The 24,496-nt window shown below is 37.3% G+C and overlaps 2 protein-coding genes across 2 annotated transcripts; one reads left to right on the forward strand and one right to left on the reverse strand.

The window, feature by feature from the left end:
- The first annotated feature begins 7,867 nt into the window (after positions 1–7,867).
- VPS34 (vacuolar protein sorting 34) lies at positions 7,868–17,947 on the forward strand. Its single transcript, XM_087315481.1, has 17 exons — positions 7,868–8,018; positions 8,987–9,080; positions 11,797–11,893; positions 11,979–12,137; positions 12,341–12,550; positions 12,702–12,880; positions 12,974–13,121; positions 13,188–13,283; positions 14,207–14,342; positions 14,601–14,722; positions 14,823–15,014; positions 15,351–15,521; positions 15,778–15,915; positions 16,021–16,175; positions 16,924–17,067; positions 17,144–17,291; positions 17,638–17,947. Exons 1-17 carry the CDS (start codon positions 7,910–7,912, stop codon positions 17,773–17,775), a joined length of 2,436 nt encoding a protein of 811 aa, XP_087171607.1. The 5' UTR covers positions 7,868–7,909; the 3' UTR covers positions 17,776–17,947.
- Positions 17,948–19,571: 1,624 nt separating this feature from the next.
- Positions 19,572–23,975, reverse strand: LOC147867692 (expansin-A10-like). The gene is made up of 3 exons (XM_087315482.1): positions 23,745–23,975; positions 22,482–22,815; positions 19,572–20,462 (listed from the first exon to the last, which is right to left on the reverse strand). Exons 1-3 carry the CDS (start codon positions 23,893–23,895, stop codon positions 20,159–20,161), a joined length of 789 nt encoding a protein of 262 aa, XP_087171608.1. The 5' UTR covers positions 23,896–23,975; the 3' UTR covers positions 19,572–20,158.
- Between the last annotated feature and the right edge of the window lie 521 nt (positions 23,976–24,496).

The raw sequence follows: 24,496 nt of genomic DNA on the forward strand, positions 1-24,496 counted from the left end.
ATACGACTCCCAATGTTGACATTAGCTACCATAAACCCAAAAGAGACATTAACTTCCATGCAACCACCAATCGGGACCCAAAAGATAGTTAAATGCCCTATAGGTTATGCTATATGTGAGAACATAAGGTGCCCCACATGCCAACACCATCATAGGGGGCAAGTGGACGATCACAAAGTGCCCCATATGCCACCCTATCAACATATGAATTACAAGCTTATTAGAATGGACTACAAAACAATGAGGCAGATGTGAGACCTAACAATACAATGAACAAGTGGAAATTATGCTTGCACATTTAGCAACCTAATTGAACCTTGGAGAAAAAACTAGGCATGTAGAAGAGTACATAGACCGCCTTAAACAAAATAAGTCTAGCGAGGTATCGAGATCAAATTAATGATTGGCAAAAAGAATAAGATATTAAGGAGAAGTAATAGATTAAGGGTGCTTAACCACATTGACCATCCTTGAGTGAAGGACATGAGACAATCATAAAATACCATAAATGACCCATACCATTAAATATTACCTTATGTTATACCTTGTCTTTAGAAACAAAAGATCCAAAGAAGAGAAGTTGGCCTCACTAATAGAGTTTAGACAATGTCTCAATATGGTGTAATGAAAGGGGTAGCTTGTGCCCTCTATATATCTCAACACCTAAAGTGCCAATACCATCATGTGTTTCCACGTGTCATAGGTCCTGATGGGTTTCTCCCGACTCATAGGATAATTGGAATCTTAAAATTCTACTCTTAACCCATTAAATTTTAGATATAGAATTAGCCCATAAGGTTATGCCCATAACACAAGGCTAGCCTACATTTTGACCAACTCAAAGGATGGGCTTTCCGATAGGTAGAGTCTAACCACCACGTGAAACAAATCATAGCGATAAGGAGGTTAATGTAATGGCCAAGCACCCCAACAAGTTACTAAACTAAATACTAAACATTTTGATGGTGAAGTGAATTTTGCATTATTGGAACAAATTCTCATGGTAAAGTCCAACTACCCATACTCGAAGTGTGTCAAATGGCTTGACACTTAGATTAGGAGAATAAGGACTTGGATCATATCTTAGTCAAACACATTTAACTCCCCACCCAAGAAATGCTATGGTTGAATCCACATCCTTGATATAATGTGCGTAGGTTGGTCAAGGGAGAACTTTATGTTGGATACAAGGAACCCTTAGTGACAACACTACAAAGTAATAGGGCATCAATGAAACCCCTGAGATTGAAGGACAATTTGATTCCCAAGGAGCACGGCATGACTATATCCGCAACACTAGACACGAAGGTAGGAGTTAGTCTCATCATCCATTATTGTTGGCAAAAGATGTTACATAACCAAAAAATGGTTGTCTCTAATGTAAAATCGAGAATGGCAAATGCTTCCATCCAAAGAATTGAGGGGATGACAACAAACCATAAGTTAGAGGTATATGGGGTTGAGTTCTAGCTTACGTTTATGGTGATGAGTTCAACAAAGTAAGTGGCTTACAATTGTTTTTTGGGATGACCTTCCTTAAGGACGAATCAGTTGCTAATGGATCTTGGATGTGACGTACTCTATATGTGAAAGGGTAACCTTGGACGTGAACACCTCATTGAATATGAATCGGATCCATGGACTTGTCATGGATGGGATCTACCTAGTCTATACAATGTGTTTTGCCTAGGTCATTTTTATGTAAAAAATGGGTATTGGTCAAACCTTTTACCACACCCAAGTCTTGAAAGAATCATGCCATAGGATTGGTGCAAAGGGAACAAATGCATGATAGAATAAGGAAAAAGCACTAGAGCCACATGGCATGTTTGGAAATGACTTAGGGCTAAGGAGGGTATTAGTCAAACCTTTTACCACGCCCAAATCTTGTAAGAATCATGCCATAGGGTTGGTACCAAGAGAACAAATGCGTGATAGACTAAGAAAAAAGCATTAGAGCCATATGGCATGTTTGGAAATGACCTAGGGCCAAGGATGGCATAAAGGTGCAACCCAACTTTGCTTCCCTAGACATAGTTGAATTTATTGTACAACTAAACACGGATGACACAATATGCCAAACAATCACCCATGCACGAAAATTAAGTTCTTCCAAAGCATAGGGGCCTTAGGCCAAGGATATCAAAACTTGATGAAACCCTCAAAGGAGGTTGTCTGATATAAACAACGTTCGACACCCCACTCATGGATTTGAGATCGGTATAACGGCATACCACATACCTTGATGAAACCCTCAAAGGAGGTTGACAAATATAAACGACGTTTGACACCAAACTCATGGAATTGAGATTGGTATCACCACATACTAAACCAATTTTATCAATCCAAGTGTGGGTGCCCAAACATGCCATTTGCCCTAAAGGAACCAAGGTCAACAATGGGTGGCAAAAAGTATCTTGAACCTCACACACTCTCCAATATAAGGGTTGATCAACATTAATTAGTAGAGGTTCGGTCACCCACACCATCATCATCTCATGTCAAGTTGTTCCAACTTGAACAAAGCCCACACTCACAAAAATAAGGACGTTACCACGAATGAACAAGCAAGCTCTTGCGACACTTTCAACTTTAAGTACTTTCACCTTAAGACACGAATGATGTAGTTGTGTTCTTTTTGTTGCCTACCAAGAAATGGTCAAATAAGTTGTAGGACCTTCATTGCCATAAAGTATCTTAAGTGATGGTACCTAGTTTTACCAAATATTTCAATTGTGTGGATTGATTGGTTAATAATAACATTATTATTATTATTAGTTTCCCATTTATTTTCTCTTTTCTTTCACAATGACTAATTTTCCCTTTTTTACATTCATGTTTTATGTCACGACCAATGTGATGTTAGACATGAAAGTCGAATAGGTTATAATAGCTAAGATATTGTATGGTTAGTCTAATGTTAAAAGAATCATCACAAGGTAACTTGCATCCATGGACTTGTTGATGGCATGTTTTTCATAGAGAGGTGCAAATTGGCACACATTCATGGCCTACTTTTTGGATATTTGGTGTATGTAAAGGGGGTTCTCACCCTAGTTGTCCTCAAGAAGTTCAACTTTAGTTATTGGGTATATTAGATTCTATCTAGATTCTAGTCTCATCTTCCTCTTTATTGTTCTTGCTTCTCTTTTTTTGATTTTTTTGCGTTACGGTATCCATGCTTGTTTCGCTCTTTGAACATCGTGCAACAAGCATGATCATGATTATTTAATTGTTTATTTTTCTCCCTTTTATTATTCTCTGAAGCACCTCTATTTCTCTCTATCGAGTAATTAGACTTTTAACCTTTGACCTCTCCCGTAATTTGTCACATAATCTATTTTCTTCCTATGTGTTGTCTATCTCTCCTCTCCTATTTTCTTATTTATGCAACTCCTATCTTTATTGCCTTCTCCTTCTCCTTTGGTTCTTTTCTCCGTCTTTCTTCTCTATCCCACACTCTCCTACATCTTTTCATGCTCGTGCTTACACCTGCGAAGCATTCACATGACCGTTAAGAGCTACCAACTGTTCCACAACAAATCATCCTTTTTCCTTTGCCACCATGCATCATCTCTATCTAATTCAAGGACTCCCTTGAGATTATGATTCAAATTCCATGAAGCCTAGCAAATTACACAAAGGCTCAATTTTACACACTGGTAGAATCCCACGAAGAGCCCAAATTATACAAAGAAATTCCTCGAAAGGCTTTAAACAAAGCCTCAATTTGCGTGAAGGATTTCTACAAACCTCAAATCAAGCAAACCCTTTCCACAAAGACCAATTTACACAAAGGTTTTCCACGGGGTGTCATATCTCATGAAAGATTTATACAAAGGTCCACTTCCACAAAGGCTTTCTGTGAGGGCTCATTTTCGTGGAAGCTTTCAAGTTCCAATGAGGAAATTACACATGCAAATGCCATAATCACATGATAGCTAACAATTTACATGAAGCCAAAATAAATAAATGAATACACGATATAGACTACAAAGAACACAAATATGTATATTGTAGCAATAATATGCATACACAAAATGATATATAAGCAACATCCATAATATTGCTAATATGAAATACTAATGATAAGAATAACGCAACAACACTATTAATATTATACAACAATAACAACGTTAAATATATAAATAATAAAAATAGGAATGGGCTATTTGCCCCCCCCCCCCAAAAAAAAAAAAAAAACCTTTTTGGCCTCCTAAAAAAAAACTTTTTAGCCCCCCTATTTTGGCTAAACTTACAACACTTCTTTCCCAATAACACTTACAACAATACCTTGTTGGAACAAATATGCTTGTCAAGTGATTTGGTTGTTGTAATGAAGTACCAAATAGCTAAAATGAGTTATATTAATGGAAGTCAAATACAACCTTCTTGGTATTACAAAAATAAAAATAAAAATTTGATAGTTCTCACCTCAACCAAAATGTTTTTGTGATATATATAAACTATTACACTTTACAACCTCATAAAAAGGTTTATCAACTATTACATAAAAAGGAATCGTCGTCAATAACATTCTTAGTATTGTAGGGGCAAATAGCCAAAATGGGGGGGCAAATGCATATCGCAAGTGCGTGCATTGTGACCAGCTTGATCACATTTGGAACATTTGCGACCGGTAGAGTACTCAAATAGTGACTTCTCCCTTTGGTTGGCCTTTTTGTTCTTCGACCCTGCAGGGCGACCTCGCTTCCTAGTTACCACCACTGGATTGGAGAGAGACTGCAGTGGTGCTTGACTTGCTTCATCCAATCGTGTCATGAGAACAGCAACCTGGTCATCGTCAGTTTCATACAATCTTTGCTCGATTTTCCTCATCAAACGCTTTCTAGGAGACAAATATGGCTTAGCTATAGAGGCGTGTTGAACCATTGAACACGCAATCAAGTGCCATTGACAGTGAATATCTTCAAGATGGAATCTTTCATTTCTTTGGATGCATCTCAAAATGTCATGACAACATGGGACACCAAAACTTGATCGAAACAACCCCGTACATTCATCACCATAATTGTTGTCAATAACTTTCTTGTACTGCTCCAATAACTTGTCTAATGCGTGTTTGGATATCTTCTTTACTAGCGGCCTCATGAACTCGAGTGCACGTCGATGTGCCTGTGTAGACTTGTCATACTCCATTTTGGTGTTCAATTCTGTCAGTTGTGTGTCCAGTAGTAAACGGATTTTCTTGAATACAGTGAGCAGATCGTTATTAACAATGCCTAAAACCCTCTTGACAACATAATGGTTGCCTTCAATGCGAGAGGTGCTGGTCATTCCAAAGTGAGGGAAGCGACCAGTCCAATAACGTACAATCTTGTCTTTGTGAATCAACCAAGTCTCGTATACATACTGCACCAACGCATCGTGACTTGGTCGCCATTTCATTTGAAACGTGGCCCAATTAGCCTCAAAATCTAGCTCGCTGGAAGAGTATAGAAGCTAGTTCCAGTCGTCCATATAGGCATTTGTGTCGTCAGTGCTTGCAAACTTCGTCGTTGCATAAGCCAGAATGTTTTTGTTGACATGCCAGATGCAAAGCAAATTCTTTGTAGAAGGGAACACGATAGCAATTGCACTCATCAATGCAAGTTCTCGATCAGTTACAATTACTGATGGTTTTGTCACAAATTCGAATGACTGCAATGCCCAAACATACATGGCTTCTATCTCGTTGCATATGAACGCAAATCCAGCATTGAACGTACTATTTGTAGCCGTAATTCCAACGATGTTGAGCAATGGCATGCCAAATCTATTCGTTTTGTAGGTGCAATCCATGACAAATACCACATTGAACCATCTGGCAAGATCTGCTGACTTTTGATGACAAAAGAAAAGGCCACTGATTGAGCCGTTCGAGTTCACCTTGGAATTGAAGATAAAGTCGCCAGTGGAGATCTCATCGTATAACGCTTGAATTGGCGAGCGCCCGTCAAGAAACTCGGCTCTTGCAACCACTTTTTTGTTGTGGATTTCTTTCTTGGTGGTCCATTGATTTCTGGTTTTTTCTCTCAAGTAGGCCAAAGTTGAAGCTGCACCAGTTCCAGCATTTGCCAGGTCGTGAACAATGGTTTTTTCTGTATCAGTTAGTCTACGAGCCGTTGATATACCATCGAGATTGTCAGAAATAGGATGATTGTGTACAATAGCTGCCTTTTTAATAGTCCATTGTCCCGTTTTCTTCGAGAAGTTTGCTCTAATGAAGAATGGGCAGTCCATTAGGGGGGGGGGGGGGGCAAATAGCCCATTCCTAAAAATAAAACAAAATCAACTAAATAAATAATTTTATTATTCTTAGTTTGAAAATATAGATACTCTTCTAGACATACTTCTATTCCCCGCCTTATATACATACAATATCCATATATGGTCTACCATCATTCTCCTTCAGTCTAGGGGTTGGTTCCACGATGTATCAACTTCGGTTACAAGATCCCCGAGATGCCTCCATTTATTCGACAATAGATACACTAGACACCAACTCTATGGTGTTTTCCAAGACATCCACACAAAACCTATCTTTCTGTCCTCTCCCATGGCATTGGTGTTAAAGATTATTTCTAATGTAAGCACAAGACAAGGAAATAGATGATACATAATAAAGATAAAGAGAGAGAAAGAAGGGCGTCGATCCACCTGACCACCCTCGACTGACGGGATCAAGCCAAGCTTGAGCTTTGAACAATGTCATATACCACCACAGTGGCTTGGAGTCGTACATGGTACTAGCGCTTGCTTGCCACAAGAATCTGTTCACCACAAGATCATTGTCTCAACGTAGTTGAATAATGTCTCTAATGAGGTTAGGTAGGCCTGATCTTTATAGCCAAACCTGAGGCCTCTAGGAAAATTCACACTTGGGCCTTATGGGTTGTCTCAATCCCTAGGATTAAAAGCAATCCTCTTTTCTTTACACTCTCGATTAACCCTCACTCTTTTTATCCTCACATGTAGAATACTAAGATACAAACTGCCACGAGATAAATTACGGTCATGCGCGTAACAATTGGCGAGCGTAAATACGCGCATAACAAGCAAGGCTTGATGTCTCCAACTTCGGAGAAGGTGCCCAACAACCCCTAGATAGATGGAGGCCTCACATCAGTGTGTGAAGGTGGATTACTCATCCTCCATATCATGAATAGGGTAGAGAGCAAAAATATGTGTACGTGTAAAGGGAAGGATTTGGGCATGTCGAAGCCCGAAGAGGGTAGCTGAGATGGGGGGGGGGGGGGGACCTCGTTTGCAAATGTGTCACGTGGTAGTGTGAGATTGCTCATATTGGGTCACAAAGATCAGGGAAGAGAGGGCCAGGTAGAGCGACGCTGAGCAGGCAAGCGCGAGGTTTCTTTAGGGACTGTGCTCTACGAGGTTCGGTGTAGGCTCCATGTGAAGAGCATGAGTTACGTATGAGTGTAGAGTGGAGCGTGCGATTGGAGGTCCTCTCCAGTTGTCCAACATGCAAATGGTGGTTCTCTCGAGTTGTCCGGGAACCAACCAATGAACCAGCCAACCCACGAGGATGAGGAGGAGACTTGGGGGGCGATTAATCATCTCCACTTTTGTCTACATTACATTATAATTTATGCACATACGTTTTTATTTGTTCTTTTACATACATACTTTGTTCACTATTACTACTTCTTCCTCGCCATCGCCATCGCCATCGCCATCGCTATATCCATCTCCTCCTCCTCCTCGTTTTTTTGCGATGCTCAGACAGATCCAAACAGGATCCTATCCTCCGTAACAGAATTTTCCTTCCCCGTTCGGATTTTCCCTATTTGGACGAAGGATCCTTTTCAACACCAGTTTTTTTTTTTTTTTCTTCTTCTTCTTCTTCATTCAGACACTCGAAGTGTATCCTTCCCTTCCCCCTTTGGTCATGAACGGCCATGAGTTCAGGTTTTTCCTTTCTTGCGATATCAATCTTCCTGTTACTCTGCGCATAGAGACTTTGGAAGGTCAGATTCCTCTCACCTCATCTTCTCCAGGTATGTAATACTATGATCTTATTCTTCTATCTTCTGGTTTGTTAATTTAGTAGCTTTTTTCTGAACGAAATCCCAAATACTTTTCTTGCTTAATGTGGAGCATTAGAAAAGAAATTTCAGTCTTTGCTTGTTTAATTTAGTTCCTCGTCCAAACAAATATTAAACTTTTGATTCCTAATTAGCACGATCCCAGTTTTAATCCTGTCCGCACAGAAATTGCAATATTTTCTTTTTCAATTAGTAGGTTTTGAAGGAAATTTCATACTTTTCTTGCTTAATTAGTAGCTTTTGAGAGTACATTTAATATTTTCTCCCCTAATTAGATTATGGAAAGAGAATAGCTTTTCGGTTCTAACTATTAAACCTGAAAGGAAATCTCAATTGACTAGAAATCATTTCTGGAATGGGAATTACATTAGATTCTGAAAGAAAATCTCAATAGTATTTTAGCCCAATTAGCTTATGGAAAGGGAATTTCAACATTTTCTTGCCTAACTAGTAGATTCCCAAAAGAAACTTGTGTTTTTTTTTTGCATAATTACTTTATTGAAAGAGAGTGTCAATCTTTTCCTACCTGATCAGTAGATTCTGAAAGAAAATCTCGATATTGTTTTCACCTAATTAGCTTCTGAATTTTAGCTCTCATAAAATTGTTGTGAAAATACACATGCTTATGCAATTTTTCTTCTTATTATTTTGTTTCCTGTTTGCTTCTGGTGGGATATCTCAGAAGATGAATCTGGACATATACACGTGCTTGCCATACACAATTTCAAATATTAGAACTTGCTGGTTAGAAATGTTCATAAAGCTCTAGAAATGTGTAAATTTTCTGCTAAGTTACTGGTATTTCTTCAAAATTTCCTAGCATTTCATGCATGAAAAGTGTTCTCAGTTGAGTAGTAAAGAAAACAGTAAATAAGTACATGAGATTTTAATATAGTTCGGTATGTTCTGGTTTGTTTCAGATGAGGCAAGCTTAGTTGGACCATGCCCAGAGCTATATGTTGAATGTGGATTATATATTGATGGAATTCTTTTTGGGTTGCCTACTAGAACAAGGTAATAGATTATTTACCAGAAGCTGTCTAAATACATATTATACTGACTAGCTCCTAACATTACAGATGAAAGGGAAAACCTCTGAAATACACCTGAGTTCGCTTTATTTCCACAGATGCCCCTGGTAAACTCCCTAAAGAGAGAAACAGGGACAATTTTACCATACAATTGCTCAGATAAGACAGATAATTTCTGGATAATGGGTTGCGAAGAGAAGTTGGGGAAATAGCAAAATCATGGTAGTAATTTCGGGAAATAAAGACAAATGCAGAGTATTTCAGAGTTTTTTTTACTCTTTGCCTTGAGTCACATAATGTTGTAGCTTCATCTGATACTGAACCATGTTCATTATCGATTTATGAAGATAGATAGATAGATTCTATTATCATCTTCAGAGGTCAAATATGACCTATGAGACCTCAGAAGAAATAGAGGAGGAGATTGAGATAATCAAAGACCTATTACAAAACTCAAATGAGAGCCAAATGGTTGACGTTAAATAAATGTGGGAAGTGGAATGGTTTGTTTATAGCTTTTTTCTCTGCCATATATATCACATCATACTACATCACAAGGCAGTGAGTGCATCACATTGTGCTTTGCATGTAATTGTTAAGCGTGTCATAGGAACCGACCTTCAGGGAACAAACCGACGATTGCATCAGTCAATGTGGGAAATCAATAAGAGTGCATGCAATCTCAAGGCCAAGTGCAAATGAGGAAATGCCATTGACAACACTTGGCGCAAAACTTCAAGGAAATATATGTGAAGGGCAGGCGAACTGGAATGAAGAGCAGAGCAGTCCCCGTGGGCCACTATTCAGTCACGGCAGCCAGGTGTCAAGGGAGACTATATAAATATGAGTGATGCAAGGAGAAATGGACCGGAAAAAGAGAAGCTGAATTAGTGAGCAACTTAGCCATGATTAGGAAGTTTGTGATGAGCCTATGGCATGATGCAAGGGTGCAAGTCCCATTGTATTAAGAGTGCAATCTCTGTTGCATATGGTGAATACCACTTGTTCTTGTGGTATCTGATGTGTCTATAGAGTAACTAAGTATTGAATGAGAAAGTGCTGGAGGCATCCCTCTTTAGGGATTCCAACCTTTGTGTAATCAGAAAAAGAGATGATTATATATGAACAACCAGGGGGCCCAATGTGATCCATAGGACAGACAATTGTTACAAAGCACTGATCCCAGCCATGTAGATATGGGGAGATTTTTAAATGGTAAAACAAAAGGAAAAACTGAGCTTATTTCCTAATTTCACTGTTTGGATCTTCCACGAGTTTGGTTCTGTGATAGAGTAGACAAGCAAAGTGCATCCTTAGTGTTGTTGGCAATGGTTCTGTCCTTGCGAGGTGTTCTTGAAAGCTAGTACAGTCTTTTAGGAACCCTTGAAAAACATGCTCGACGCCTCATATGCTGGGCATCCCAAAGTGAAATATTCCTCTTTCTGGTACATTGATGCAGTGTAGGACACGTTCTTTGTTTTTCTGCTCAATATTCATCCACACCATGTGTTGCCCTTATCTGCGGGATATGCAATCTTTTTAAGGACCCAACAATGCATTACACTTATCGAACCTCTTCATCACCTGTGGGTACCATGATCTATCTGCATGTTCTGGTGTTTCCTTTTGCTTCAATGCGTCAAATGCCTTACATTTAATTCTTGGAGGTGGCCTAATACAAATCCGGTCGATGAGGTTTGCTGTCTGGAATACAAATGCTTCTACCAGAATGAGAACGTCTCCAAATTCAGCTGGATGATTTCGTGTGGGGCGAATGCTTTGCTATGTATCATCCGTGACATCATGACTAGTGGATACACTATTTGTGTCCACGTGTACATGGGGAGTCCTGGAGCCCATATGGCTGCACAGTACAAGAGGGCAGAGGTGACCCTGGTGTCAAATAATCATACTTTAGTGTGAGGGTCCTGGAAGTTTGCTTGTGGTATTGTTCTAGCATGACTGTAGCTACATATCCATGACTGAGTTGATCCTTGGTGGCTTGGATCATAGAGATGCACTGATTCATGCTTGTAAATTGGCTCATAGATTTACATAGAAATTCACTACTTCAACGTGCCACTCCTGATAGGGTGAGGATGGCTTGTCTGCGAGTCGTTGCAGATATGTGGAAGATCATGGCGTTAGCCTTTCCTATGTTTACCGTGGGCCCTTTTTTGTGGAAAAAACCTGTGGGTTTTGTGATCAAGGAGACAGATAGGAGAGAGGAAGAGTGTGATATTGTCTGGATCTCATTTGAAAGCCTGTTGGAGTATGGCAACGCGATACTGAGGTTGACCAGATTCAGCTTATTACTGTGCCTGTTTTTGCCCATTCCATTAAAGGGAGCAAACAATCTCTTGTTTATACTGTCCCAAGCACCCGTAAAGTGGTTCATTGAGCAGTAGCTCTTAGCTTTTGCTGCAGCCTGTGGTTTTGAGAGCTCTTCCATTTGTAAAAGCTTAATTCTCCTTATCGTTTAGTAGTGCCTTCATTTTCTACATTCACAAGTAACTCAACTCCTTCCTTCTGCATTGAATAACTAGAATACTTGTTACTTATAAAGCTTTAGGCTTTGATTATCATACCTTTAACATTCTGTATTAGCACTAATTACCTAAGAGTTTTGAATTGAATTTATAATTTAAGAGGATTTGATAGTTATTTATACTAACATAAGTTCATTATTCCTTTTGCAGACTTGCATCAGCTGAGAAGCCATGCAGGTGGAAGGAGCTTATCACATTAAGTGCAAAATATCGTGATTTGACAGCAGATGCCCAACTTGCCCTTACAGTGAGTAATTCATGCTTTGGTTAGTATAAAAAATATCAATTACAGTATATAAACATTTTATCACAAACTTTAATTTAGTTTATAGGTATGGGATGTTTCTTGTCCAAGGCAAGAAGTTGCTGTTGGAGGAGCTACGTTACAACTCTTTAGCAATAAGAAACGACTGAAAACTGGAAAACAAAAGCTTAGATTATGGCGCGGCAGAAGTGCTGATGGGTCATTACCTTCAAGCACACCTGGAAAGGTTATTTCATAATCTTTGATATTTTTTTTGTTGTACACATCGACTAGAAATTCAAAATGTCAGTTTAAAAAGAAAAATAAGACACTAACAAATACCTTTGTTGAATCCCTGGGGCTTTAATGTGGTTTATATTGTATTCATGGGCATTTAATGTAGGAATGTCTACTGTAAATGTAGTTGAGAGAGAGTGTTTTGAATCACAGGTGCCAAAGCATGAAGGAGGAGAAGTGGAACGATTAGAAAAGCTTCTCAATAAATATGAGAGGGGACAACTTAGACATATTGATTGGTTGGATCGGCTAGCATTTAAATCCATTGAGAAAATTAAAGAGACAGAGAGCAAGTTGAATGGAGGCACACATCTTCATTTGATTGTTGATTTGCGTACATTTGAACATCCGGTGGCGTTCCAGGTATTTGCTTGTGTTTAGCTTTCTGATCAGAAGTTTATAATCATTCCCATGAAATAAGCTAGGTCAATAAAATAACTCCTGAATGGGGTTGTGAGGTCAAAAAGAAATAGTTGATTAAATGATATAACAAATTATTTTCTATTTGTTTCAGGAAAAAGGGGGAAATTTACCTGTACAAGTTCCCATTCTTGCAGCAAACCAACTAGTACTTATTTGGGATCCAGAGGTTGGGAAACAAAACCCTTCTGAGAATAAACATTTGAAGCTTGCAAGAAGTGTAACAAGGGGAGTCATAGATCGTGACTTGAAACCAAGCAACTCAGAGAAAAAGTATGCATTGAAGTTCTGAACTTTCTATTAATATTTCTCGTCTTTTGCTTTATAATTGCATTTTACAGAAATATTTAATAATTGTGTATATAGAGAAATTGAAAAGATACTCAAGTACCCACCTACCAGAAATCTAAATGGAGAGGAAAGGCAGCTACTTTGGAAATTTCGATTCTCTCTTATGTCAATGAAAAGGGCACTCACTAAATTTTTACGATCTGTTGACTGGAGTGATGCTCAGGTAGATTTTTTATTCATTCCATTGTTAAAGTTTATGACTATTGATATCTATTAATGACTTTTATAGGAAGCAAGGCAAGCTATTGAACTCATGCATAGATGGGCAACTATTGATATAGCAGATGCATTGGAACTGCTTTCTCCAGTATTTGAGAGTGAAGAGGTAATCAGAGATTTGTGTTGTGTATTCATATTCTTATTCCAGAGATTTTACAAGCTACTCTATTTATTGTTTCATTCATCAGGGTTTATATTTGATTCGTAAGGTGATACAAGTTCACATTTTATTAACCTTAGAATCTATAAAAATGTAGCCTGCTGATAGTCTTTCTCATTTGAGGGTTTTAATGTATGGTTCTACTTGTTAGAGACATGATAGAAACTCTAACGCAGACTTATTGGGAATTATTATAACCTTTCCTCTCCCTCTTGTTGTTTGGATCAATGTTGGAGAAAGCATGAGGATGTATGCTGATTTTGGCCAAATCGTGAACACCTCTCTTCTCCACACCCAGATAACAAAGAGAAAAGATAAATAATCCTTGTTGTTCTGATCAATGTTGGATAGAACACGAGAAAACCATATATAAGTTGATTTCCTGCTAATTCATATTGGTCTCTCTTCCTTTCCCAGAACAGCAATGAGAAAACCACATATAAACCTTGCTGTATGGACTGATGTGGGGAGGACATCGGTATATAGGTTGGTTTCTAAGAAATGCAGAATGACATCTCTTCTGTATGCACATAAGTGTTTTTTGAATTGACATTGGAGAGAAAATGATAACATGGATTGATTCCTAGAGATTCAAGACTTTTTTATAGAACCTCATGCTTCTATAGTTTGGACAATGTTGAAGAGATCATGTGAACATAGGTCCGTTCACAGCTATTCATGATTTTTACATAGGATCTTATTCTGTTGTCCCATGTACTGTATTCAGTTTCAAACTATAAACTCTGTAATTTATATTGCTTTCTAGCTAACTCATGACCTTTTCACAGTATCTTAGGCCGTTATCCTCTGTATTGCATTAAATCTTAAATTATAAACTGTTTCTTTTACATTTTTTGCCTATTGTGCAGGTTCGTGCGCATGCAGTGGCAGTGCTTGAAAGGGCAGAAGATGTGGAGCTGCAGTGCTACCTCTTACAGCTTGTACAAGCCTTGAGATTTGAGCGGTCTGATAAATCTCCACTTGCACATTTTCTTGTGCATCGTGGTGAGTTATATTAACTGTTGCTGTTTACTCTCTTAGCAAATGCAACCTCAATGTGAAGGCATAAATTTCTTCTTCTATCAAATGAATTAGATTTCTAGCATTTTTTGTGAGACTGTATAGAGGGATTAGCATATATGATCTTACTTCTCTTTAATATCATGCCTAGGATTGTCTTCCTGATTGTGTCAAATAATAATGGTATGATTTCTTTGGGAACATAATATTTGTTTTGTATGATTTTTCTGATATTTTCTGCAGCTGTTCAGAATGTTGAGCTAGCAAGTTTTCTAAGGTGGTATGTAACAGTTGAGTTGTATGACCCTGCATATGCCAAACGGTTTTATTCAATTTATGAGCTACTTGAAGATACAGTGAAAAAGGTACAGACTGCGATTTGATGATATTGTTTTTATGTAATAGTTTCTATAATGTTCTTAAAAACTTTTTTGACTTATGCTTTTGACTGTTGTGTTTTTGAAGACGAAAATTGATGGAAAAGAAGATGGAGGTGAAAAGATGTGGCAGAGTCTTGTACGCCAAAATGAATTGGTTGCACAGTTATGTCGAGTCATGCGAGATATAAAAAACGTCAAAGGAGGAACTCAAAAAAAAATTGAAAAGCTCAGGCAGTTGCTGTCAGGTCTTCTCAGTGAGCTTACATACTTTGATGAAGTATGTAACTATTTTTATTTTCATGTTTATGTAAGGAACAATGCCCAAAATATGCGTATGTTTTTCTTTATTGCTCCAAATGCCCTTGTCAACCTGCCTTCCAGCAATTTATGTGCTATTTGAGCAATTATATGCTCAATTCATTGCCTTCCCCCTTTTGTCAATTACTAGCAGGACATTTGGAGAAATGATGAAAACTTAATGTTGTTTGCTATACAAAAATTAAGAAGTATTTCAGGAAATAAGGAAAAATGTGGGAGCGTTTTGGAGGTTTTCCCTTTATACAAAGTCTCATAAAGAATGATTCTGAAAACTGATTTTATTGTCATATTGCAGCCCATTCCATTGCCGCTGGATCCCAAAATAGTTACTACTGGGATCGTTCCGTCAGAATCTTCAATATTTAAGAGTGCCCTACATCCCTTGAGACTGACATTTCGTACTGCGGGTGGAGGAAAATGTAAAGTTATATTCAAAAAGGGTGATGATTTGCGCCAAGATCAATTGGTGAGGAAGAATAATCAGTAAAGATGATCTGTTTTTACTGGAGGAAAAGTAAAGGTTTAACATAATGAATGGAGTACCAGCTATAGAAAGGAATATAAATATGAGGAATATTGTGAATAAATCATATCAGAGATTTCAGGCTAACCAAGAAAAATAAGAAAATTCTTGAGCCGTCTCATGAGATATAAGTTTTCTCATATGGTTATTTATATGATCTCATGTACAACCAAGGTTAATTAGTTTCATTCCAATGCAGGTGATTCAGTTGGTTTCTTTAATGGATAGGTTACTCAAACTTGAAAATTTAGACTTGCAGCTTACCCCTTACAGGGTTCTTGCAACAAATCAAGACGAGGGAATGGTTGAATTTATTCCTTCAAAATCATTAGCTCAGGTTTATGAAGCCTATACAATGAAGTTTGTTACTTAGGAGAAGATTACAGTGAGCATGAAAAATTCTATTTCTATTTAACTTATGCAAATGTTTTTTAACTATCAGATACTGAGTGATCATAGATCAATCATCAGCTACTTGCAACAGCATCATTATGATGAAGGGGGTCCCTATGGAATCAGTGCATCTTGCCTTGATACGTTTGTAAAAAGCTGTGCTGGATATTGTGTGATCATGTATATTCTTGGTGTTGGTGACAGGTTCTCTGCTTCACTCACTCTTCGTGTGTCATTGCTAAAGTATTTACTCAAATTATATGTGTGTAAAGTATTTATAAACAGGCATTCTGTTTAGAAAGGTGTGCTGATTTTATGCTTTCAAACTGTTATGAAAGAAACGCATAGGGCAATAATGTGTCATAAAAAAAAATAGAATCAGTTATTATTGATTTACTGGGGGCTAACATGATCTGACTCCCCACAGTATTAGAATCTATCGTACTGCAAATGAAGTGCTCATAATTACATGCAAAATGAAGCAAATGATTGCGCGTATAAGAAAAGCAAAGATTGGAACCTTAGAGAGTTTTAGAAGAAGAGAGATATAGGTTGGTGGTAGAGATTGGTAGATATGAGAGTGTACGACCTGAGCGATATGTGCATAGTTATCACATTTAACATATCTGATTTGTGAGTATTTATTCTGCGTCATATAGTTATCTGTGTTGCATATTCTTACACTTTGTATCCTATTTTTAGTACCTTGTTTTCTGTAGTGGATAGTTCCAGCATTATATGTATTTTGGGAGAGGATTAGAATAATTGTTCCAATGGTTTCCAATGTATCTTTTTAATCACCAGATGCGTTTATGAGTTGCATGATATTGCATCTTGACACAATTGACTTTCACAGTTGTATATGTCATGCTCTTGCTTATGAATGGTGTTGGGTGCATATGGAGACGGTTCTGATCTATGAAATCAGTTGATTTTCCTATTGTTAATACAGGCATTTAGATAACTTACTTCTGCGTGAAGATGGCCGACTTTTTCATGTTGATTTTGGGTTTATACTTGGTCGAGATCCCAAGCCATTTCCACCACCGATGAAATTATGCAAGGAGATGGTAGAAGCAATGGGTGGAGCAGAGAGGTGAGAGGTTATCAGGACTAGTATTATTCATAATCTAAAAAATAGAAGAATAAATATTGAACTTTTCATATTACAGCCACCATTATGGACGTTTCAAATCCTATTGCTGTGAGGCATATAATATTCTGAGGAAATCAAGCAATCTGATTTTGAATTTATTCCATTTAATGGCTGGAGCAAACATTCCTGACATTGCCATTGATCCAGAGAAAGAGATTTTGAAGGTACACAAAAAACTGTCATCTTTTTATGATTGTATAAAAATGTACAAGCAAAATGCTATTGTAATTTTATCTTTATATACCACTGATTTTTTCTTATTTCTCCAAAACCCACGGGAAACCCTCAAAAAGAGACAAGGGGATGAATTGACCATATATTTGCTCAAGTAACTCATAATTCTTTTCTGGGGATTGGCTAGGGGTGTTTTGGGAAAATAATCCATTTTTGGTAGGAAAATTCCAGGGAAAATACCTGCCATTTTGGAGTTTTCCGAACATTGAGCAGACTTGTATATATATATGTTTGTAGTTCAAGCTTTTTTAAGTTCACATATATAAACTTTTGCAGCTACAAGAGAAATTTCGTCTAGATTTGGATGATGAAGCAGCTGTACAATATTTCCAGACACTAATCAATGATAGTGTCAGTGCATTATTTCCACAAATGGTAGAGACTATACATAGATGGGCTCAATACTGGCGTTAGGGTATTGGTTGCACTTGTGGTGCACAAAAAAATCATTAACTTCTAGCTTGACTTCATACTTCACCAAGAATGTATAAATGATGCGTATACATACATGACATTCTCAGAACAAGTTTGTTGTAAAATGAACTTTTTGTAATGTAAAAGGAGCATCTGCAAATATTTCTGAGTATGTTCTCTTGAAATGGAACCATATGGCATGGTATTTTCAAATCGACTTCTGTAGTTTTAGTATAGTGGGTATTTATTTGACAGGTAATCTTAATTATGATTCGGTTTGTTATGGTGAATTTGATTTCTTGTATGTATATATTTCAATGTGTGCAGAAGTTTGATTGCAAAACATATTTTAATTTCCTTGACACTATTTTGAGGTAATTTGAAGACAATGAAGTGTAGGTGGCAAAGCATGAACTATAGTAAAGGCCACAAGCGTCACTGGTTCTTCTCTCATTCTCTGTCAGACTATAAATGCTCATTTGTGGTTTCGTTGTTAATTTTGACAAACAGTTTTTGTCCTTCTCTTTTTGTGGTGTTGTGATAGTAAAGCTTATGCTTTTCCACCTTAGGGTTGTGAGTTCAAGGTCCCATGTCCCAAATCATGGTTATGGCTTCCCAAGGATGTTCAAATATTATCATCATCACGATAACCATCTTAATGCTTCTGGCCTTCTGCATCATCTCTCGCATCATCTCTCTTTATGAATCAAGGATATACTTGAAAATGTGTCTATCCCCACTTCAAACTTTCAGATAGTGTTTTAGTAATGATTATGGAATCGAAATAAGATGTTCATTTCTCTTTCATACATGAGATTTATACCATACATGGATTAATTCTAGATTTTCTTGGTCTCGTAATTTTTATTATCACCTTTCAACTCATTTAAATTGGTGGACATTTGATGATCAGGTAATAAATACTATGGGGTTATTTCATCCAAGTTCATTTTGATATGCTTGATGCATAGCTCATAAGCATAAGATTGTACTAGAACTAGGGATGAATAAAGACATTTCGTTACTTTTGAAGTGGGCGAAGAAGACTTATCAAGGTTCCCAGGAATTTTGAAAGTCTGAAAATGGGATACATAGGTCAAAATTCTATCACCATGTTATCTTTGACCCTTCTCAATTGTCAAAGGAATAATACATACATTTATTCATGTCATAATGTGATCAGTTAAAGAGCCTTTTGATGCGATCCTCCCACCAACTCTTCCACTAGAGCTTTTGAGGGCATCATTGTTATACATGAAAACATATTTAAGTGGAACATTAGCAAGTTCCCCATGAAATTTTGTATCCTTATTTTCAAGGATGAATGCATTTTGGAAATGAGGGAGTAGTGAACTAACTAATGCTATCTATTTATTTATGTGTATGTGTTGTAATAGTTAAGATCGTAATGACCTTATCATTCTTTGAGGATACTTGAGAGTCATGGGGAAATATTAGGGGAATTTGGCCATGAAGTAACAAGCTAGGATTGGGAAATAGGATAACATTTAGGTTTGCTTTTGTATTTGTGCATGATACAATGCATATTTAGTTTATACTAGATAACATAGTTTCATTGATTTGGATTGTATATTGTTGTGAATCACCAAGTCTAATATCATTGGAATTAGAAGGGCACAAAAGACAAATGTTGGCAACAAATAAACATGAAGATAATCGAGTGGAACAAAGAAGAAAAGATAACATTCAATATTCTTTATGATTACTACTATTTTTGCATCGATGTATATCCTTGACCTTTGAAATATGAAAGTAAAGAAAAAGTGAACAAAGATAACAAATGACATTCATATGATGTAGTTTTTATATTAGGGAGAAGGAGAATAAATTTTATAATAAAGAATGAACATGCACAAAATGATGAGTGCATTGTTCCTTGGAAATACATTAAGGGGGTGGTTAAGTATCCACCATGGCATCCACTATAAGGGGTAAACTACGAATGTATCAATAACAAATAAGAACTCGAGGAAAAGTTAGTGGAGAGGGTGGAAGTGGTAGAAATAGAATGCATAAAATAGTCGAGCGATATTGTGTATATGATTTGACTATTGTAATGATGAGACAAGAATCAAGATACATCACATAACATGGTTTTACTATAAGGTATGGTTTATGACTATATTTATCATGAATATAATTTTGTACAAGTATACATTTACAAGCATGATAAGAAATTACCTATATGGATATGACTTGGTATGGTAATGAGTAATTCAATGTCAGTGTGGTAAAATTATATTTAAATCTTGATATTTATGTGATGCATTCTAGATATTGTGAATACTTATTTATTGAGATTAAGGGGGTATGAATAATGATGTACTACATGAAAAAATTATTGAGAAATAGGTAGTTGGGGCTAGAATTGTGCCCCCGAAAATGTTTGGCCATATTGCCAGTTTGAAGGGGCAACGTTGAATGAAGTAAGGGTACGACCGTCACTTGTGGTGACACGAAATGAAAGTGCCTGATTGTTGAGGATGGCATTGGTTTGCCAATTTTGTCCCCAATTACGCCTCATTACTTGCCACCCTGTTCTTGTACCCTTCACAGACATTGCATGAACTGCCCCTAGACCACCAACATTTGTCACCAACACCAAATTGAAGTAGGAGTGTCCGTTGATGGTGAAACGAATGCCCCCTGTCTTCCTACATGTCACTCTGTGTCGACAAACAAAATTAAATGTAAGAAAAAGCTTTACATTATTATTAGAAGGCAAGACCATTATTTGAAATTGTAATCCACTCACTCTCACCTTTAGTACATTTAAATTATGTAGCCAACTTAGGATAATTTGATGGAGCATGTAAATATAAGAAAAAAAATATAAATATTTTAAAGTTGAGTGCCCATGATTGAGTTGAGGAGCATCAATTGTGTCCTACCACTATGAGCACTTCGAAGGTTATGATTTTGCATAGAGGAAACAATAGAAGTGTCTTTTGTTGTTGTACGACTAGGGATGTTGACCATAGATTTCTTGAAAAAAGAAGTTACATTTATGAGTATACTGATGCCACGGAGAAAAAGGCTGATGAGGAACATGTGGATCTCAGCAAGCCATGTGAGAAATAATACCATAAGCCTTGCCATTTGTTTGGCAAGAGAAAGTCTAGACCTTGATGTTTGCACATGAACTTTGAAGGATGCATTAGGGAGGGGTTGTGGAGGAATTTCAAATATATATATTGGCATCAACCTTAGTATAAGAAAGAAATCTTACTTGAAAAGGTAAAAAGAGTATATAGGATCCACAAAACTTACAATTCAAGACAATTCAGCACATTGTTAAATTTTCTAAAAGAATACATCAATATGATGTGCAAGATGCCAGAAAGCATGTGAAAGCAAGAAATCTTGAGGCACGAGACCTTGTGTATGCCAAAGGTTCTATTGAGTATGCATCTTTGAATAAATATATATAAATAAAATCAAATGGAGTTGGGTGATCATGAGACTTCTACGTTAAGTAAACTCGTGAGAACACATAAATGACAACATGTGAGTTTTGTAAAAGATCAATGCATTGTTGAGCAATAAGGAAAATGTATACTTATTTGGAAAGACACACACATGCACGCACGCACACACACACACAAACACACACACATACGCACAAACACTGAAATACACAAACACAAGTTGTATCTTAGATGGTAAGGTTGTTTCATGTGTTGATCCACAAAAGTTATGTGTTAATCCCTTCCCTATATACTCCAATGGACACTACTAAAAGTAGCCCCATATAATGTGTTTTGAATTCGTGTGCATGCACAGGTTCGTATGATCAATATGATGGGACTCAAGCCATGGTGAGGATCAAACTTGGGGCCTCTCAAAAGCTAATGAATTTGATAGGTTTGAACTCGAGTGCTTGCATTTGGTTGATCTTTTTGATGGAACTCATGATGAGGATCCAATATGGGGGCTGTCAAAATCAACTTGATGAGAGAGAGAGAGAGAGAGAGAGGGTGGGAGAGGAAGAAGATTGGCACATCCTTCAAATGCACTAGTTTGTCTATCTCTTCAACAATTGGACAAATTTTTAAAAGCTCGAGCCTATACTTTAATACCTCGATCCTCAACTATGCATCCTCCTATTAATATGGTAGGTAGTCCAAGAAGAACAAAGGAACTAGCAAGTGTGCATGAGATAGCACTATGTCCGAGTCTCTTGGGACACACTAGAATAATGGGGTAAAATGTCTCTCTTTCAAAACAAAGCAGAGGTTTTGGTTCCCCCCCAACACCCCAGCATATAACTCCAATGAAAGCTATATTAAGTACCAAGAGTGAAAATGAATTAGCATAAAGTTAGTGCAATAATTCCTACATTATACACAAGCATGAATAGATCTAACAACCATAGCTTAATCCACCTAATAACCATAATGACATCTACCTCAAGACAACGGATCGACTCAATGGCATCCAATCAATCCCATTTCTAATTAAGATTGGTTCATATCTGCTCAGCATTGAATCTTTTTTGTCTTTGTTTTTCCGATGAGAATCATATTTAGAGAAGCATATGTAGAAGCATAAGTAGTCAATTTTTAAGCTCTAATTCTCTCTCCATTGATGCACATTGAATACACCACCTACTAAATTCTAGAGAACTCAAAATAAATTCATTAGCAAAAATTAGGCTTCTAATTCTAATTCAAGCATACTATTACCGTCGGTACTCGACGGGGACAATGCCGCCTTTGTATCTTGCGATCCGGAGGAACGCGGGTTGAGCAAGGTCAAAATGTGGCAATGGCGGGTTACACCACCCGCCCGCGTTGTTGGGTTGGGCATAGTTGGGCGGACAAAAGTTGGTTGCCGTCACGACGATCCCTGCGTTGCGCCCACGGGCCCCCCAAGCTAGACACCAACGTGGGTCATCGACACATCGCAAGTGGAAACATGCGCCACATGAACGCCCCTCATCGAAGAGCACACTGCTTAATGCTGCCGTTTGCGTGCCGTATCCACTACTGTATAAGTTCCCATATCCACATGCTCCTCCTAATTCCATTTAAACTTGGATATATTCAAGAATCAAAACACATAATCCACATCAAAGTGATATATATATATATATATATATATATATATTCCATATTAGACTCATGAACTAGCCCTAACAACCTCAGTCCACAATGCACATACATCAATGAAGTAAGGTCCACAACATCATCAATTGGGGGTCTAAACAACAAACATTAAATTAGATCCATCATGGACATGGTCATCATTGATCAATGCACAAACATCATCCTTCATAATCCATTGTAGGGACTAAGCACAATATCATTCCAATGACCATAAATTTCCTACATAGCCTACGTTCAAATTTAAAAAACCTTCGTACAATACATCTACATCACCCATCGATGTGCTCTCGATGTATACACATCATCACATGCCCATAGCCAAACAACCTTAGACTCCCAAACATTTGGCATACATTGATGGACCTCAACAATGATACACAAAAAGTGTACTTACAGAATATCTCACTATGATTTCCACATTACAAAATAGAACCTAACATTATGAAGCCATGCAAGAGGAGTTATAGCATATAAAAACCTAGTGAGCTAGACTTACATGCCATGACCACATGACCTAAATAGATTTTGAATGCAAATAGTATGTAGAAGTTCATATCGTCAAACGTTGTCGGGAAACATGAGGGAATTGTGCCTATTTTATGCATATGAGACTTGAAGGTGACAAAAGCTAAATAAACATAAATGTCACATGAAACATGGTCCACGACAATAATCTTAACACCAACTTTTAAACGAGTCTCTAACACTGATGAGAATTCTCTAAAACCTAATCTCAAAACTAACATTAGGCCAATAAATAACATTCGTTGAGGACACTAATATTTTGAGGATGATGGAACCAAAGTAAAGTGTATACATCTTAAATGTGAGAAGATATACCCATTGTGCCCGATGCATCAGATCCTCCATAAAACGTTGCGTGTGCCCGACTCCATCTAATTCCTAATTGACCCTCCACTAGTACACTTACTCTCTCAAGTAACACTATCTCGATAATCAATGCAAATGTTAGAAGATAGATTGCTTCCATGTTATGCTCAATGCTCTATAACACACACTAGCACACATGCTCTTGATCTTCCTTTTCTACGTTCCTAGAAGTTTCGTCCTTTTTATAACATCACAAAAGTTTCTCCACTCACTTTCCCATTTCCTATTTGTTTGTGCCCATGTTACTAAGTTCTCATGATTCATTAGAATTAAGCTTAGAAAGGCTAAACAAAAAGAGCATATTGACCCATACCTAGTACTCCTATCCATCCACCAAAAGTATCATATTAATTGAATTTACCATGAAAACCAAGGATACCGACATTGACCCATTCTGAGTGTTAGTGAAAGAAAATGTATAATGCAACATGAACTTGCATATATTCAACAATTGCCTTTAATTTTTCGAAGCCGTACTTACAAATACCAAGTTTTACGCTTGAGATAATTAAAGCAAAATTATAAAATCTTTGAGATAATGTTTTAGGTCTTGGATCTATTATCTTTAGGTATATTCAACAATTGCCTTTAATTTTTCGAAGCCGTACTTACAAATACCAAGTTTTACGCTTGAGATAATTAAAGCAAAATTATAAAATCTTTGAGATAATGTTTTAGGTCTTGGATCTATTATCTTTAGG

This window comes from Azolla caroliniana, unplaced genomic scaffold (assembly GCF_043228905.1).
Source record: "Azolla caroliniana isolate FFs.n. ecotype wild unplaced genomic scaffold, voAzoCaro1.0.p SCAF_2, whole genome shotgun sequence".
NCBI classification, from domain to species: Eukaryota; Viridiplantae; Streptophyta; class Polypodiopsida; order Salviniales; family Salviniaceae; genus Azolla; species Azolla caroliniana.

What these genes read in the sequence shown, in the direction of transcription:
- VPS34 (XM_087315481.1), top strand. Translation starts at nt 7,910, where the DNA reads ATGAACGGCCATGAGTTCAGGTTTTTCCTTTCTTGCGATATCAATCTT. An exon ending in CCAAGCAACTCAGAGAAAAA is followed by an intron (nt 12,881 to 12,973) that starts GTATGCATTGAA and finishes TTGTGTATATAG; the next exon opens with AGAAATTGAAAAGATACTCA. An exon ending in CAGAGAAAGAGATTTTGAAG is followed by an intron (nt 17,292 to 17,637) that starts GTACACAAAAAA and finishes AAACTTTTGCAG; the next exon opens with CTACAAGAGAAATTTCGTCT.
- LOC147867692 (XM_087315482.1), bottom strand. Translation starts at nt 23,895, where the DNA reads ATGGAAGCAATCTATCTTCTAACATTTGCATTGATTATCGAGATAGTG. An exon ending in TGATGCATCGGGCACAATGG is followed by an intron (nt 22,816 to 23,744) that starts GTATATCTTCTC and finishes AAATGGAATTAG; the next exon opens with GAGGAGCATGTGGATATGGG. An exon ending in GTCCCCGTCGAGTACCGACG is followed by an intron (nt 20,463 to 22,481) that starts GTAATAGTATGC and finishes TTGTCGACACAG; the next exon opens with AGTGACATGTAGGAAGACAG.